The sequence below is a fragment of the Stylophora pistillata genome, chromosome 10, assembly GCF_964205215.1.
Source record: "Stylophora pistillata chromosome 10, jaStyPist1.2, whole genome shotgun sequence".
Taxonomy (NCBI): Eukaryota; Metazoa; Cnidaria; class Anthozoa; order Scleractinia; family Pocilloporidae; genus Stylophora; species Stylophora pistillata.
Window position 1 is genome coordinate 2399183 of NC_142528.1, and position 18818 is coordinate 2418000.

The window sequence follows — 18818 nt, forward strand, 5'->3', positions numbered from 1 at the left end:
TGACCAATCCGATCAGAGGATACACCCAATGAATTCCTTAAAAATATTCTGTTACCTTTGTTTGCTTAGCTCATGAGTACAAAATTGAGTTTAGGTGTGCATGGAATCGCAGTTGGCATTTGTTCAAGTGACAGTAGTGGACCTGTAGTGCCATAAAAATTAGTTCACCGCACAGCCTATTCCAGGGGTTTGGTTGGTAAACATCCGACCGGTGGATGAGGCAAGGTCAAAAATATGGGCAGCTCCTTCACAAAGATTCTAAGAGAGACATTCCGAGAATGGAAGGAAAGGTATAGTGGCGAAAAACCTCCACAACCTGACCAACAGGTTAATGTAAATCTATTTCTCTGACTACACATGAAATTTTTTTAAAGCATCTGTTGCTGAGTATCCGTGAGTGGGCTTGAGAATACGTATAGAGCTAAGTACAAATTTTAAACTAAGAAAGTCAACCAAAACTCGCAAAAAATTACAGGAGTATCAAAGAATTTTGCACCTTTCGTTGTCAATGTACGGACATTATTTTATTGGTTCCGCGTACAAGTCAATAGAATGTCGTAGTTTTTCAGGGGCTTTTTATGTAAGTAATAAGCAGTATTTAATATGAAAAAGGCAACTATATATTTTCGTTTCTATCGGAATTTTGGCGTTACTGTCAAGTCTAAATGATCTACTCAAGTATATGTTAGATCTTCTGTAGGCTAATTTAACATTTCTGTCTGTTTGTTTGTTAGTTTTTTGCATAACCCTTTAACTCACAGAAGTGATTAACATTTAACTTCTTCCTCTGTTACCGTAAATCCTCCATTTAAGCCACCCCCCTCTAATAAGCCCCCCCTCTTTAGAGGAAGAAATCTTTAAGCCCCCCACCCCTCCCCTTCAAAAAACAAAATTTGAAAATAACATTCCATGTCAGTGAGTACGATAAATTTATTCAAGAACTGTGATTTAATCATATAACTCATCGGACTTACTGAGGATTATGACTCTGTCAATTTTGTAAATACATTACATCCTATTGTATCCTGGTAGTAAACATCGGGCTAAATTAATAAGTACCCCCCTCTATTAAGCCCCTCCTCTAATAAGCCAACCACCCCCCCCCCCCCATCCAAAGTACCCGGAATAAATAAACCCCCGGAGGGCTTCTTAGAGGATTTCCGGTATCCATACACTATCCTGCTGACAGGTATTGAAAATATTCAAACTTATCAATTAGAAATTGTTATCTTAATCTAACACCAAATTCTTGTCACTAATTAACAAGTAATCGTAAAGTAGCTGAAATAAAGAATTGACTCACATCTTGAGAGTTAAGGGTTAACCATATTTACTGTAAGCTTCGGCCTCCTTTCTTTTTTTCTCTCTCTCTCTTTTATGTTTTGCTTTTTTTTTTTCACAGTTATCTTGGACAATTGCGACATGTTAGTCATTTCATCCAAACCTGTAAGTTATTATTTTCTGTTGGCTTTTTAAAGCCAATTAAAATTAATTAAAATGAAGTTTCATCAGAATTGGTTAAGTATCCATGATGGATGTATTTTAATTAATGCGTTAATTGCATTCACATTTAATGAGTGAACAAACGGTTTTTCTCAGAGGTCAATTATGACACTTAATCTACGTCAGGTCTCAGAAATCATCCATAAGATTTGTTCTGTTAATTTGTGATGATCTCGCTCCCATGTTGATCGAAATGTCCTCAAGGATCGTTCTTTGAGATCGCAACTCCTTCCGCAACGTATAAAGACTGTAGAAACGATGGAAAACAAAATTGGAGTGAATGAATGCGATTAAATGACTGATTGAATGAGTTGATAAATGAGTGAATGAATAAATGAATAAATGAAAGAGTGTGTAAATGATAGGAACAATAAACGAACGAATACACCGAATGAAAATATGGCGTCCAATTTGAGTTGCCATTGTTCTGGACTGACTAACGTCTCACACATCTAATAATCCTTTTGTATTTCCACGTGAAGACGAGGCTAGTCAGTCCAGAACAATGGCAATTCAAATTGGACGCCATATTTGCATTCGGTGTATGAAGTATTCGAAAAATGACGATAGGAACGGATGACAAGGAAGGAAAAAAGTAATCAACATAACTAAATCGTTTAATGAAATTTATCCTTGCCATGCATACCTTTCTTGTTGCGTTCTGAGTTGTTCTTGAAGCTCTTTCATCTTGTCTTCTTCATGGGATGGCTTAGTTTTTTCCATCATTCGAACCGGAGCGTAATCTACTAGTCCCAGAGACCACTAACGAGTAACGGAAGAACAAAAAAAGTTGACAGCAGTCAATTAAAGTGCCAAAGTACATGAACACACCATTGCTCTAAAGACTCGAGTAGTTCACTTCGCTCATTTTTGGTTCATGTTTTCGTTGATTTCGATTGTTAGATTGTTCTTTTACTGTTACTATTCATTTGACAGCTGGTTCTTTCGTATTTTTAGTGGGTTATCTTACCGTTAATTTGCTCACAAAAGACATGGATCCCGAGTTTGGCCAAAGAACCAGCTTAGGCGAATATAGGCGATCTTTCATTTTGGATGGCAGCTTCTTTTCAAATTCAGACAGCGATTCTATCTGTTGAGAAAGATTGTCGTTGAATTATAGATTAGATTTCTTGAGTTGTTCCTGAGTTATCGTCCGGCACACTATCTAAGAAATATGTGGAAGTTATTCTATGTCAATGATGATTTGCTCTCCAAAATGCGATAAAGAGGGGAGAGAGAATTCCGCTTGGTGAGCTTTATATACCACAGTTCAACTCTACGAACTACTTCACATTGATCAGGAGGTCTTTCTCAACCAGAATCAAGTGTCAGACCTTTTCTGTGGCGATGGTTGAACGAAACTCCGATTTTTCGGTATCTTTTTCGTCATCTCGACGCTCAGGGAATCGTCCTCGAGCCATTTCGGAAGGAAAATTAAACGAGCATAGATTTTTGCCATCAAGGCTTAGAATCGGGTATGAGTTTTGAAGGAATCTTGTGTACGTATAGACGTATTTCTCTGTTTAACTCCAAATGAATAAGAAAATGAGGGGTGACCAAAATGTACGATTCGAAGAGAACCCGGCTGCAAAGTGCACTTAACCGCTTCTAACCTCGGCACTAAAACTGCACAATATGAATAATTTTATTTCCGATTCCTTGTGCCAGTTTTTCAGATTTATCTTGACTCTACACGGAATAACTGGGAGAGATAAGTGGACTAGAAGAATGCCAACGAGTTAAGCGAAAAATAATTTTTGATAGGTATAAATGTATCCTTCACTCATAAAATGACTATTTGGTCACTTACCTGTGTCTTTAGTCGTTTGAGCTCGGCATTTTTTTGTACAGACTCAATGTCTCCAACAGCCAACCCAATCTACAATTTCAATAAAATTAACAATACGAAAACACATGAGAGGCACTTGACAAAAATACAGTAGCCTTGAATTGAAGACAAACTAGACGATAATGTTGCGATCGTCGAAATAACTGACGTTTTTCTCAGCTGATTCGGTGTCAGAATATATACACAACTGAATAGTTTTTCCCTGTAGATATTTGCTGAAATGTTTACAGTCACTTCTGTAGGCGGTATCAAAGTAGTATTATTTGGAAACCAGCTTTGAGAAGAAACGTCAACAAGTGAATAACAACCACAACAATAAACCAATTGCAAAACGTTTTGGTTTAGGTTTAGCAAGAGATCAACTGTACTCACTAAGAGGTTCATAAGCGAGATGGACATAACAAGGATGAATGTGAAACAAATGAAGCGAGCCAGATCTGGCATACGAAGATTCAAATTCTCCACAAAGTAATGGTTGAACTCGACTCCTCCAGCCATCATGTCGAACACTTTCAGAACTGACATGTACGGGGACGTGTATGACAACTGGAAAACAGCAAATGGAAAATGATTCGGTCGTGAAAGCTTTTTCTAACCGGCAGTGGTACCGTTTATGCTTTATTTTGCTATAAATTCATATATCAACTTACAAGTGCACAAAAGAAGACTAAAGGTGGCAAAAACCCTGAGAGAGGCTTTTGGGCTTTTACGAAATGGGCTCCACCTCAAGTCACAATTGAAAGGTAGAACAGTGACGAATCAATGACAGAGTAGAAATTTGGTAGAACTTTAACGTTATCTTGATTTACTTATTTATGTATAAAGCTTAATTGGTCTAAAGCTGAAAAATATACCAGAGACTAATACTATTATAGAGAGGAGGGAACGATCTGCAGTTGATGCTTGTTTTTGCGTTTGGTTATTGATATTTTAAGGCTATTTAATTTATATTATTGTTCGTCGGATGATCTTTACGAAATGAGGTCGAGGCCAATAGATTGACAGTTTGGTGGAAGTCAACCAAGATGGCAACTGAGAGGCTGTCATATTGAATATTTGTAAAATGGGAATTGGAAGAGTAATGCTACATTGTGCAGCACTCTATTATTGGGAAGTCTGTTATGATTACTTATTTGTCTCCTATTTTGTTTTTGAACCACTGAATCAGAGGAACGAAAAAGAACAAGAGCTGCAACGGTACATGAAATTTTATAATATGCTTGTTTTGAGACATGTTACTTCAACATGGACTCACATGTAGAATACACAGCACAAATGTGTGTAGACAAAGGTTTTGTGGAACTATTAAACTACAGGCTGCTAGTTTATGTATCGTTTACTTAATATTACAAGAACAAAATTTATTATTTAATGTCAGTAATAAAATTATACATTTCTTGATTTTATAAGTTCTTTGAATGTGTTTTTTGTGAGTTTGATTATACTGAATGTTTTTGATTTGATGAAATTGTGTTTCTTTCCAAGAACTCTCAACATTAGATGCTCGTCATGTCCTTTTAAGTCATTTAGCCGAAAACAGACTGTGAAGACAGCCTCTCAAAAAAAGTATCTGATGAATAAGCGAATGATATGGCTACCGCTAAAAAACAGAGCTCGGAAATAAGAACAAAGACTAACTCTAAGAAAAAATTGTTAGTTAACTGATTATGATTGTTATTACCTCGTCTCCTAAGAGCAGGTAAAATATCAGTCCATAAGCCACAATCAGCACCGAAAACATTACGGTCACCTGAACATCAAATTGAAAAAAAAACCAGCAGCTATAAACTGATGTATATATGATGATTTGAGGACATTAGCTCTTAATTACTGGGCAACTAAATGATAATAACATCTTCTCAAGAAGGTTTATGTCGCTCTATATATCAAAATTTGATGAATAAGGAGCCTTGGTAGCAATGAGTATTTTGATGCTGTTCATATCATGAAACAATTAAAGCCTCACGGTGACAAAGAGAAATTACAAGAATGAGATAATGATATTAAGGACGTGTTAGCAGTGTTTGTGATACAAACCTTGTAAACAGAGTTAAGGACCTCAAAGAGCATTGTGACGTAGATACCCGAGCAGAAAAGTCTGAAAGGATTTAACAATAGTGCATTATTAATCACGTTTTCAATTAAGCCGGAAAACATGAAATCTAAATAACCACTGTATTCGGCTATTCACTTACAGTTGGAGTTGCACAAGCATGGCGAAGAATGCTATTAACAGTGCAATGATCCCAACAGCCCACTGGTATTCTCCCTCAACTACAGATCCATTTGGAGGGGCAACGGCGATAATTGTTGTCACATAAGTGGAAACTTCCAAGAAATTGGTCAGGTCAAAATACAGCCAGCGCTAAAAGAAAACAATAGATGGCTATGAAAAATTATCTTTAACTAATTCAAGCATTTTTCAAAAGTTTCCCATTTTTTCAATGGAAGAAGCATTAAAAATCGCACATACAAACCTCGTTAAAGAGTTGATAAGCTTCCAAAAGCAAGTTAGAAGTACAGAAAAGGAGCAGAAAAATCTCTTCTGAATACATCCAGCTATCACTGCAGTGTTTCTAAGAAATAAATATATTCCACGTTGTAAAGGAATTCTGTTCATGGCTTTTAAATGGCCATTTACTTACCTTCTGTTCATGGCATTTTAAATCTTGTGAATACTCCCGGCTACCATTGCAGTGTATCTAGGAAAGAATTATATTCCACGTTTTAAAATGAATTCTGTTCATGGCTTTTAAATTTAAATATCTCCATTTCTCATATTCAGCTCGTCGATGGCATCGCTTGGAATTTCGCCTGTAGAGTTTTTCTAATAATTACTGAATGGAAAAAAACACATTTTCAAGTCATCAGATCTCTAGAACCAAAATTCAAATGAAGTTGACAGTGTCCCATGTTATTTGCAAATACGTTATTCCAACGGATGCAACAGCTACAACATTTTACTAATACCAAACAGACAGACAAACATCGAAAAATAAAGGACGCAACTCCGTCGCACTGATGGTATTTTTTATTCCAGTAAAATCCAGACAAGATTTATTTATTTAACTTCGCCGACAGGCAGGGACACCGCGACAGCTTGCGCCAATTACCGCAGGCCCAGTAAGCCCACCCATCCCACCCCGGGGAGGACATCCACCACACAGTAATCTCGTGCGTGGAAAATTAACGTCTCCTACCCCTAACCCTGCAGGAGACGGGACCTCCATTTATTCGTCCCTATCCGAGAAGACTAGAATATCTAACCATTTCTTTGATGTTATAGAAAGGTAGCATATTCTTCTCAATTATTTTAAGACTTTGAGTGTTGGTCCGGCCGGGGCTCAAACCCTCGACCTCCCGCACAACAGTCCAGCGCTCTATCCATTGAGCTAACCGGGAGGCGGTTAGCTCAATGGATAGATAGCAACCCTCTGAACATCTTTCAATCTGACTGAGGCCTTCACGAAAGTTAAAACAAGATCCGGATACAATATTGATTTCGTTCAGTGAAAGTTGAACTAACCTTGCCATGAGAAACAGGGCTGTTGCAGTAAAGGTAGTGGGAAAATACGGACACGAATGTTAAATATAAGATTGCTCCCGTGAAAAACACAGTCAGACCAATCTGCCGCCTGTTTGAAAACAAGAACAAAAAAAAGAGAGATGCTACAAAAACTTCGTGGATTTTTGCCAAAACGTTCTTAACGAGACAAATCTTCTAATCTCACCTTATAAAAATGTCTGCCTGGCAGTTTTATCCCTTTTTTTTTTCAATTGTTTCAATTGTCTTTTTTTAATTCTCATTAAATGTTATATCATGTTCCTTTCCCCAAAGGGATATTTACTAAAAAAAGCGAATAGATAATCGCTGTGAGGTATTGTCATCCTACATACCATTTCATTCGCACCAGCTCCCTGGTGAGAGGATGAAACAAAAGCTCTTCACGGCCAGAATCTAACATAGTCTACAAGAGAGCAGTATGACAACATTTAGCACCATGAGCTATAATAATAATAATAAAGACTTTATTTTACGAGGGTAACACATAATAGCATAGCTAATAAACTTGTGGCCCTCACTCAGAAATAATTACAATATAAAAACTAGCCTCTCCTATTCATCTTGATGTACGCTGGACAAGTAGGCAATTTTTATGTTGTTGTTCTTTCATAGATTCGGCCGTGAGGATGGACGCTCACTGTTGCATTACGACAGGACCGATAGCAAGAACTCAAGCTCTCATTTATTTCAAATCTTTCGTGAATTATACCTTTAGTCCATTATATCGTTCTTGGTTGAAGTCAAATTCCTCATCCGAGTTTGGAAAAATGAAACTGAAGTCCAATGTGATCTGAAAAGGAGGTTAAAGAGGAAAATCTGGATGCATTCTTCAAGACGTTTAGATGTTTGAGTTGGTCTTTTACTTTTGCACTAACCGTATAATTTGGATCTGTGTCCAGAAGTGGCGAATGCTCGATACATTTGTCCAGTACAAGCTGTGAAGAAAAATAAATATTTTAGTTTGGATGAGTGTGTATAATAATAATAATTTATAAACTTATATAGCGCATGCTACATGACGTTATGATCGTGTACACTTGAGTGATGGTCAAAGTCGCTGCATTAGTTGCCTGCAGTCATGGTGGAGTGTAATATACTTTGAGTATTTAAAAAATTTAATTATTAGACAGTTGATATTACAATGGAGTCTGGTCAGCTAGCTGAACTACGACGTTTGCAACGAACCGCGAACGGTAAAATTGGAACTCTTGCCGTCTTATTCCAGCTATTTTTCTGCAGTCTTGAGTATGCATTTAAAAAAAAAGACTAAAATCAGAGTTAATTTTTTTGCTAATTTTGAACTCTCTTTTTGACCCTTTGATCCCTGAGAGTGACTAGCATCGAATTTCTCCTTACAATATCATCCCCCCCCCCCGGATCACTCACTGAGGTCAGGAGAAAAAAGGAAATGATCACCAAATGAAGAAGCTCTTGATTGTTAAACAAATTCTCCTTGTCAGCACCTTAGGTAATGCATAGAGAACAGTATAGAGAATATTCATAGTAATGTTAGGCTGTAAAGGGTAAATGATACATAAACATACTTTGGCGACGTCTGGAAACCGTTCAATGAGTCGCCGCATGGGAGACACACCCTCACACTTTGTGTTGCTTAAGACTTCTCGCCAACTGTGGAAAAAATTGTTTATTTGGTATAAAATCAATGGACAGAAAAGAATTCAGCGATTCAAGTCTCGTGTAACTTCTCTGGTCGAAAGTATTTCAACTATAATGCATGCGTACTTTTCGTGTTTAATAATTTCCATACAGACTTCCTTGTTTCCAGCCTTGATGGCGGCATCCAGGCAGTTGTACCCTGTCGTTGATACTATTGTTATGTCTGCTCCCAATCGAACGAGCTTTCGAAAATTGTTGTTGTGTTTGAAAAATGCTGCAAATATCAACGGAGGTTTCTGCAAGTCGGAAAAAGTACAAATTAAAGTTTCAGACAATTTGTTAACAATCTGAAAAAGTTAATCATTTCAGAGGATCGACCTTTTATTAAGCATCATATGAACCGATTAAAAGAGCCTTATGCAGAACATTTCTTCCGCTCTGATGGACACCGTCATACAATTCAAATTTTCAGTACTTGACGTGAATTGAATAGTTCCACCCATGGGTTAGAGTTGACCCACGACGTCCTAAGTGGTACCCAGTGCTGTTTAAATGTGAGCACTTCGCCAAACAATCTTACAATTGAGCTCTCTATGCTATGTTTTTGCTGAACCTTTTAATTTTCTTAATGGCGCCAATTAGCACCAGTACACTGGACGCTTTCCGCTTACTCGACTCTTCTCCAGAGCATTGATATCTGCGCCAAAATACAGTAACGTATCCATCGTCGCAGAGCAGCCGCATATTGTTGCATGAAATAACGGTGTATAGCGTTCATCATCCCTGCAGCAAACATGAGAGAAATGATCAGCACACTGCTTTAACTATGATATTCGTATGTTAAGATTAATAATAACTACTAATCATTTCTGTGTTCAGTCACCTGTAGTCAACTTCAGCGCCATTTTGTAACAAATTAGTCGCTACTTTATCTCTTCCCTTAGCTGCGGCAAAATGGAGAGGCGTGCAGGAGCCGTAGTCAATATCATTTACAGACTCTGGGCATGCACCTAGAAGTGATTGCACGGCGCCAAAGGCTCCAGCCCTGAGAACAAACAAAAATAAAGTGGATGGATGAATTCCATGTTGAAGCGTAGATTTACGTTAACGGTCTTCAATTGCGTATAAAATCGATAAGTATATCAATGCATACTCTGCAGCAAAGTGGAGAGCTATTCTTTCTTCGTTGTCTTTTGCCCTGACATCAGCTCCCACAAGGATCAAACGGTTGACTATCTATAGAAATTGAAGGAATATATATAACCCAATTAGTCATCTCACTAGTGTCGTGACACTCGTTTGATAGTGAATCGGAGATGAGGATCATTCTAGTAAGCTTAGTACGTCCCTATGGGAATAAGCATTGTCGCTGAAATGGGATTCTACCTCAGAAAGTAAAATTAGCCGGTGTATATCAAACAACACTGCTTCACGCTAAAAATGGTATTTGTACCTCCACTTCCTTCCTGACTCGTCGAGAATCCTCTTACATCTCTTTGTTTTGTGTTTTAAATCATACTTACATCTACATTACAGGTGGCGGCAGCATAGTGTATTGCTGTCTTCCCATACTGGTCTTTGCTCTCCAAAAGGCTATGACCTCCATTCTGGAAAAAAAGCATACAATTATCTTGAACGGCTTTAATTAGGACGGCTGCGTCATTGTCTCTCATGAGGTCACTGGTATAACCCTAACAAAAAATATGGATTCAGAAGGAAATAGCTACGGAACTGAAGTGTTTGTGATCGATTCAGTAATCTTCACTCGATCATTACAACATCTTTCTGCGTTGGCTGGTTTTTGCTTTTTAAAACAAACCCATATTAACAACGAAATAAATTTTGATTGCGGCTATAGCCTGTACCTCTAAGATTAAGTCCACAGTTTCGATATCAGCACAGGCCACCGCTACATGAAGGACGGTTCTCCAGTTCAGATCTTTATATTTCAGCGGATAACCGCGTTCCAAGAAATATCTGACGGCATTGTGTTGGCTTCGTTTCACAGCACACATTAAGGGAGAAGGGCTGCAATTCTCCCGGACTGGATAAAGCTGAGCTCCCTATCAACAGCAAAAACGCGTATGAGTAAAGGCAAGCTTTTGACCGTTCCATGTGGAAGTTTAGCCAGCCTAAACAGAGCATGAGCGTTGCTGATTGATGTATATCGCTCGGGTTATTTGAATCAAATATCCGTCTTTGAATCAAAGAAGATATCACAGAACACTCAGCCGTTCTATCAGAATCTAAAATAACTATAAGAGATATGACTAAAGGACAAGAGAATGGCACGAGTGATCTAGTCGCGGGTGCTTTTTGTTTTGCATCTGATGACGGAAGCATTTGGAAGATCACGAAATTATAACCGAAGTGAGATAAAAACAGAGAAACTCTTGATTCCGTATAATTTTCGACAGTCTATCAAAGAAATGCTCCAAAATAAAACTCCAGGAGGATTATAAAAAAAGTTATGGGCAAACTGATAATACGTAGTAATTATCAGGGAGCTAGCAGCTAAGGAACTACGACGTCATTGATAATAGCGATAGGTTAATACTTGTTCAAGAAGAAACTCGATGATTGGGACGTGCCCTCCAAGTGAAGCCCTAAGGAGAAAAAGCAGGTAACAATGAAAATACGTGTCGACATACGGTAATGAAAATGGTACAAAGCTAGTCTAACAATGTGTTACGGCCATCAAGAGTACAACTTCACAGGAATGTCAGTATACAATATCAGCTAGCTTTTTTCAGGTCTGATTTTCGCTATTGTATAAATAGCGCTCTCTACTGCGAGGATCGTGCATCATACGTAAATGTCAGTATAGTTATTCTCTTTATTTTAACTAAAACACGGCCTGAATGAAGAATATCATAGCGGGGAATGGATTCGCTCAAACCCGTTCCCAGGCTCTCACTTTTTCCCGCCCCTTCAAGCGAAGAAGATAAAAACTGAAAACAAAGTTGAACTTGACTCTCAAGGACCCAATTAGAAATCGGGTCAGTTTCGATCTTAAGCGTACCTCGTCCCATAAATATCAAAATGATCCATAAAACTAGCTCAGGGAAAGAGGTATATATCCAGTAATATTCATTACCTTAATAAAGGTGTTAAGCCGTCTCCATCTTCGCTTTCAATCTTTGCACCATGTTCAACCAACAGCTTTGTTATGTCCAGGTTTCCATGACTACAAGCTAAGTGGATCGGAGTGGAAAAATCCTCCTGAAACAAAGTGCATGAAACAGTCTGAGTCCCAGCTGCAAAATTATTTCGGTAGCCATCCATACCGAAAAGACAAGAATTTATCTTTTCAAAATAATTAGTGGTTTATGTGCGCGTGTGATATGCTTTTTGTTTGTGTCTTGCTCGTCTGTGTTTTACGTAAAATTTCTCCAAAAAAATCTCAAAGATGATCTCATTAAGTTCATCGAAGGTAAATTCTTAATTTATGGCATTGGTGTAAAATCTGGCCTGTCACGGACGTTGAATTAACAAACGCCACGGCTTCTTGGGTCGTTGTTGTTGACCTGGAAAAGGTTTTGCTAAAGATAAAATAAGTTTGAATCATTTATGAACACCTGTACCTGTGCTGTACTTATGTCGGCCCCAGACTCCAAACATAACTCCACGATCTGTAGAAAAAAGTCAATTGTGAATCAGATTCCATGGACAAAAAAGGTGGTAAATCACACGATAAATATTTGGCCCTCTAAAAAAATTAATTGGCTATCATGCCACTGGACATTTGTGCTCTGACGAGTGATGGCTCTGACAAATTTCTAGTATTAAGTTGGAATGGTATCTATCTTTACCGACCTCCACGTGTCCATGTTTTACCGCTAGATGCAGGCAGACATTTCCGTAATTATCAGGGCTGTTTAACAATGTTTTTGTTGACAGACCACCACTTTTGGCTGCGAAGATAAAATAAACACTTTAAGATTTTAATTTTCACAGCATATAAAGGCAGTACTCTGCTGAGTTTGTTTAAAATCCGTTTACAGTTCTACTTCACATCGTTTCCTTTCTCATTTAGCTGTGTAATGTTACCTTTTTTGAGCAATTCCCTGAAGGACTCCACGTGGCCTTCACGTGCCGCAAGGTGTAGCGGTATGTAACCGTCATTGTCCCTACGAACCATGTCTGCTCTATAGAACATCTAAAAGTGACAAAGTTCAGGGAACCTGGTTAGAAATTAACAAATGGTAAACACCACAGCGTACACTAATGAGTTATGGATGCACGCGGGAGGTTGCTAAGCACGAAAGAAGCGTAAGAGTCGCTCGAGGCGATAGCCGAGAGCGACTCTAGCTTCTTGAGTGCTTAGCAAGCCTCCCAAGTGCATCCATAACTCAATAGTGTACGCTGTGATGTTTACCATTTGTTTTATAACATAACATTGATACATTGTAGCGAAAGAGTTCCCTTTTATTCAACAAATCTTACGCGACTAGAAAAAAAAACAAGCGCGCGCGGAAAAATAGCCTTTGCATTTGCTCACGTCAGCAGCGTACACCCATGGGCAAATGGGGGACGCTAAATTGACCAATCAGAGCGCGCGCTTTAGTTTGGTTATGTTATAATCATATATTGTTCTTTCACGGGCGAATGAGAGACGACTGAGATGTGTTAGATACACAATACACTGAATAGTACTCGCAGAGCCACGCCAAATAAAATGAGTAATATCGAGGGAAACATTTACACAGCGACACTGCACATTTAATGAAGGCCTTGAGTAAAGCTATTATATGTGACGTAAGGGAAATGAGAGACTTGTGCTTGATGACTACCTTTCACTTAGTACATGAATCACATTTTCTTTGGTCTATACCCCACTCGCTATCTCAGCCGAGAAAAAAAAACTGCTACGACGGGCTGGAACGCAGTAGGTACTCCCTCTCATAGTTTAAAACGTCCGTGTTTAAGCCTAAACCTGTATAATTTGTTTTCTAAAGAAACGTGCTCTTTGATTGTAACAAATTTCAGCCCTTACCAGTTTCCTTATGACTTCTATCTGCCCGGCTTGTGCTGCAGTGTGCAGTGGAGTAGCTTTGTCGTTATCTTCCTGGTCCACATGAGCTCCTCCTTCATTTAACAGAATCTGAGTAATCCAAGTAAAATGATAACCAACTTACAATAACTGCACACGAAGTTTTTTAGGGGTTTTCTTCCTCGCACAAGTCCTTGTTTAACACTGGTGGTGGAAAAGATGGTTACTTTTTCGCCCTCTAGCTTGACATTGGATTTTGGCTCACTTGTTCTGATTCTGTAATTTTTACATCATCTCCTTCTTTGATAACTAGTTTCACTACTAATTATTACTTTTAATCTTCTTAACAGTCTAAAACTGCTTACCTCAAGAACTCGTGTATGTCCTTTTCGTGAAGCATAATGTAAAGGCGACTGACCGTTGCAGGTTTGCCTTGTTATTTGGGCGCCATTTTGAATGAGAGCTCGGCAAGCGTCGAAGGAGTCAAACTTGCTGGCGCATATCAGCGGTGTCATGTACATACAACTCTTGGTGGCGGGGATATCAATATCTGTATGAAGGACTCACGTGGTTAGTTTCAAATCTCCCTTTCACTGATTAAATACCTTAGCTGGGCGTAGAATACACATATACAAAAACAGTTCAATATCACCAGACAATGTACTTGTTTAAATGGATGAGGGTACAAATGATATTTTATCATGTGACTGTTGCAGTGCTACTTCTTTGCGAGAAAGATTTTACTCTTTCCGATTACCAACTGAAATGTTACGATTTTGACTGAGTCTTTATGACATGCAAAGGTGATGGAATAGTTTCTCATTTACAAAAACTGACTTTTTTTCCGAAACCGACTCTATCGACGCTCGCTCCTCGTCTCTCCCCAACATTGTTTGGGACCTGGACACGGTGAGCTCGCTTCCATTTAGAAGTCAATTTTGCCATACTACATTTATTGCAAACCTTAATACATATCTCTTACCTGCTCCAGCTTTAAGAAGCAATTTAATGATCTTAACGAAATTTCCTCTAGCCGCATGATGGAGAGGTGCCATTCCATCTTTGTCGTATTCATTACAAACCGAAGGATTTGCTGTGATCAGCCTCTCAACTGCATCTGCCAGACCATCTTTACATGCCTAGAATTATCGTAATAAAATCAAGTGACGATTTTTTTTCCTATTTCATGTTTATCAAAAAAAGAGGATATTTTCCTGGTAAACATCGTGGTCACGAAAGTTAAGATTTTTAACAGAACCCTCATCACAACTGCCAAATCAGATGCGATTTCTCGTTTCCCTCCCTCCTAAAATCTACCTTTAGCTCTGGTAATTGTAGAGATGCGTGCGCTCTGATTGGCCTAGAATAAACGTCATCTTCTAGCTTTTACTTATCTCCATGAGGCAACTCGGCTTTGATAAATACAGCACGAGTTATTTAATGGCCGTTACGAAAGAGGTAGATAACACAAACAATTGAATCGTTATTATTATTTTTTTTTTTAGGCGCAACGAAATGGCATTTTTCCTCACAAAACAAAAGCCCAATAAACATTTTTCTCGAAGGAAAAACGTCAGCAAATTCAAAGATGCCAGGTGCACGAAACGAAATCGATTAGCTGAGCACCATAAAAAGCCGACATTGGGATAATTTGTACAATTCTGTTTACACCAATATGGCATTAAGAAAAGGTCTGCAAGAAAAGGAGAATAATATGATTTTTTTCTCATTTTTGGTAAAACCATTTAACGACGTGCGTGCAAAATTTTTTTGTCCTTATTCAAATCAAACATTGAAAACAACGACCCAAATGAATTATTAATTATCAAGTACTAGGAAGATTTTGGAGCAATTTGAAATAAAAATAAGCATTGAATTTCGCATATAATTGTTTTGAAGGCAGCAAATTTCCCTCCCTCACCCTGCAGTTTCAATCAACGCTTTTAGTCTTTGAAAAATTTGCTTACTCTTATTTATTCCAAATTGCTCTCCATATCATTTGATAACGGATACGAATAACATTGACTTAGGAAATTAGGAACGCCATAAACATTCCAGTTTCTGGTTATAAATAGAATAAACAAACATAACAGCTTCACAAGATTAAAGGCGAGTTCGAGTGAATACATTTCAGCTCATAATTACTCACTCTTTTTATAATTAAAAAGATGAATAAAGGCTGGTAGTTTCGAAAGAAACTGTTTGGGGCTGCGTCGGTGGGAGTAACGAAATAATTTGGATATATCAGCAAAGTTGAAATGGTGAACTGGCCACCGTAACGATTACAAAAGCTGACGTTTCGAGCGTTAGCCCTTTGTCGGAGCGAATAGAGGAATTGTGGGTTGTGTGTGCTTTTAAAGGCAGAAAATGGAGCTACGTTATTGGTGGGAACATGGCAACTAGAAAAACATGAATAAATAAATGAATGATTAAAAAGGTTTGGTTCAACAAAAAACGATGTTTACAATTTTAGCTTCTGGTTTCATGCATATGATGTCAAGCCGCTATAAATAAAGTACTTTATCGCAGTTTATAAAAAATTTAATAAACTTACAAGCAAGAGAAATGACGCCGCAAAATTTTTTAATGAAATAGGGAAAGTGATCATATTGAGAAAGAAAACAAATGTCTCAGAAGTCAGACTTTTGATATTTCTGCGAATCCATACGTTCTTTTTATTTCCATCTAAACTGGAATTCAAAAATCTATTTCCTTTTAAATTGGTTGGCGCTAAAATTCCAGCTCTTTTATAATTTTTCAGTTAGTTTTGGTAGATTGCAGCTGAATTGAACTAAGTCTTTTACTTTCTCTAAACGTGTGGTGAATTCAGAAGATCATGCATTCTTTGCAACGAAATGTAGTTTGCAACTTTCCAGTTCAGGTCAGCTGGGATCTTTTACTATATGATCGACAGGCTTGCCAATCAAGAAAGAATTTATAGATAAAATTTCTCGCAGAGAGAGATGAACTGTAACATTCTGGCGAGAGCAGTTCCCAGCTACATCCGATGAGAAAAATGACACATCTTTAATGAGAATGAAAGGACCTCAACAAAGTGCACCTTTTACGATTGCAGAGCTTATGTATGACGATGAGTTTCCACAGTCGCCGAAATGAATTGATCTAACTGATATAAAAACGGCCAGCCACTGAAAATGAAATTTACAACTATCAATTTGGGAAAAATACTAAATATCATTGTGTTTTTTAGCTCAATAATCGTCATTAATTAGGAAAGTCTGAATCACGCTGTTTTTTGTTTTTCTATAAATAAGCTCAAGAGACCCACCAAGGGACCTTATTACGTAACTGAGCATGAATTGGATTAATTTCAACAGACCAGAGATTTTTATTGATCGGTAGATTCAGGGTCATTTTTTTCAAATTAAATTCAATAGAAAATATTATAATAAACTGGATGGAAAGTAACTCACAATGATATTACGTTCTTTAAGGATAAAAAGGCTGTTTCGCGACAATCGCGTTTGAATTGACTTCCTGGCCATTCTCTCAAGAAAAAAATCCCCAACAAATATAAAAATTACAATATTCTGACAACCTCGCTCCTGACGATTATGAAGAATGTTTCAGTTGAAATGAGGAGGTGATAATATTACCAATCAAACCTTTCTTTATGGGTAAGTAACATACATGAAACACTAATATCTTTCCTTTAAAATATGTACCCATGATATGCATTGTAAGATGTGTTGGACATTAGAAGACCGTAGGGATCTTTCTCACGCTATGATATAGCTGTCGCTCGAAGATAACACTCTTTTGAAAGCTGAACCATACTGAGAGAGAGAGAATCCCTTGAAGAGGTGAAAAGTGACTCCAGATGAGTGGTAAAGTTCGTGACTTTATAGCTGAATGCATATAATTTAACTAGTGTTCTTTCAATTTTTAAGTAGAAAAAGACAGTTACAGAAGTTACCAACTGTGGTCTTTGTGGGTTTCTGACTTCGAAGTCATAACAACCACCTATCGCACGCAAAGAGGACATGTCGATGAAAAAAAATTATCTGATCAGTTCCAATCCAGAATATTATGATTTTTTAATTTAATAAATGCAGTCGAGTGGGGCTGTCTGTTTATAGCGTTGTGATACGTCGTCATTCAAGCTTGCATCGCAATCGATGGAAAGAGTTTTCACACTCCTTATATTTATTTCATATCAGATGAACAAAACAAATTGAAGGCTCCTTGAAATTGTACTTGCTGAGATCTTTAAACAATTCGAAAAGGAGGAGTGTATGAGCAACATGGTTTTTTTCTCTCTTGTAGACATTTAACTTAAAAGTACTTTTTAGCAAACATGTACTTTCAAACCTTTGTTGAATTTGATTTCTTGAAGTATGACAACTATACATTTAGAGCTAAAGTCAATTCATTACCTGATGTAGGCTGATCCGCTTGCATGGGTTTCGCTCCACAGTTTCTTGAATGCTTTGTTGAAGAGAGTTTTCGGTCGTTGAATTATCAGATATTCTTCGCGAAGTTCTTCCACTGAGAAGAGATTTGCGCAGAGACATGTCTTGATCATTCGTGATCAGGCCTTCCAATTTAATGTACTCCGGATCTTCTATCATTTTACCGTTCGTAATGTCTGTCCGGGAGATAAATTATCGAGCCAAGCTTTGTTTTGCAAACGTCACGAGTTAGTTTGTGGCCTGTGGTTGGTCTATAAAGCGTGCAAATAAAGTAGAATTAAAATTACTGTGGAAATTGTCTGTGAGAGCAGGGGTGCTCTAATTTGTATTATAAAGACACTTCAATTTCCATAACAATTGAGACTGATCTCAGAAATGACTTACTTTTAATGGCAATACAGAAATCAGTTTGTAATAAAACTTCAGAATTTCAAAACTAATTACTTTTCTTGCAAAAGTGATGGTTTTAAAAGCATTGCTCTCGGCTCATAAAATTTGAAACAGAAGGTGTTATTAACATATGCCGCAGCACGAATTGTATTTCGTTGACGAAAACGGTGCGCAGATCAAACCGGCTGTCTATCGGCATCAGAATCGAGGAAAATGGACGGCGCACCTTAGATTTTGATATTATTTCCGTTTCCCATCCAAATAATTTGTTCGGTACTATATATACATGATGTTCGGCATAATTTTTATAAGTTGATTGATGAGAAAAATAACTTCATCCAACTGGACAATAAATACCATTATTCCTGTGAGCATACTGTCCTTAAAAACCGTTGAAGATTTCTATAGGCCTTTCATCGGTACATCAAACCTTTCATCGGTAAATTCAACCTTTGAGAGAATTTGTTC

General features: G+C 37.7%; 1 protein-coding gene across 3 annotated transcripts in view; it reads right to left on the bottom strand.

Moving 5' to 3' along the window:
* Positions 1-912: 912 nt before the first annotated feature.
* The window catches only part of LOC111341710 (transient receptor potential cation channel subfamily A member 1), an 18419-nt gene continuing 513 nt past the window's right edge, over positions 913-18818 (bottom strand). Inside the window, exons 1-31 of one of the 3 annotated variants that reach the window (XM_088735684.1) lie at positions 18708-18818; positions 17925-18211; positions 14510-14666; positions 13893-14077; positions 13531-13638; positions 12585-12693; positions 12351-12448; positions 12119-12166; positions 11632-11756; positions 11092-11140; positions 10400-10597; positions 10058-10141; positions 9688-9770; positions 9418-9579; positions 9206-9317; positions 8661-8830; positions 8462-8546; positions 7793-7852; positions 7627-7707; positions 7250-7320; positions 6879-6987; positions 5998-6054; positions 5830-5928; positions 5548-5717; positions 5390-5450; positions 5034-5102; positions 3725-3898; positions 3314-3382; positions 2474-2593; positions 2150-2265; positions 913-1750 (exon numbers count right to left, since the gene is read on the bottom strand). In XM_088735684.1, coding sequence (XP_088591810.1) covers positions 1633-1750; positions 2150-2265; positions 2474-2593; positions 3314-3382; positions 3725-3898; positions 5034-5102; positions 5390-5450; positions 5548-5717; positions 5830-5928; positions 5998-6054; positions 6879-6987; positions 7250-7320; positions 7627-7707; positions 7793-7852; positions 8462-8546; positions 8661-8830; positions 9206-9317; positions 9418-9579; positions 9688-9770; positions 10058-10141; positions 10400-10597; positions 11092-11140; positions 11632-11756; positions 12119-12166; positions 12351-12448; positions 12585-12693; positions 13531-13638; positions 13893-14077; positions 14510-14666; positions 17925-18119 — 3342 coding nt within the window. In that variant the 5' untranslated portion in view covers positions 18120-18211; positions 18708-18818 and the 3' untranslated portion in view covers positions 913-1632. The remainder of the gene's footprint in view (positions 1751-2149; positions 2266-2473; positions 2594-3313; positions 3383-3724; positions 3899-5033; positions 5103-5389; positions 5451-5547; positions 5718-5829; positions 5929-5997; positions 6055-6878; positions 6988-7249; positions 7321-7626; positions 7708-7792; positions 7853-8461; positions 8547-8660; positions 8831-9205; positions 9318-9417; positions 9580-9687; positions 9771-10057; positions 10142-10399; positions 10598-11091; positions 11141-11631; positions 11757-12118; positions 12167-12350; positions 12449-12584; positions 12694-13530; positions 13639-13892; positions 14078-14509; positions 14667-17924; positions 18212-18707) is intronic. The other 2 variants (XM_022948696.2, XM_088735685.1) reach the window with 2 other exon arrangements.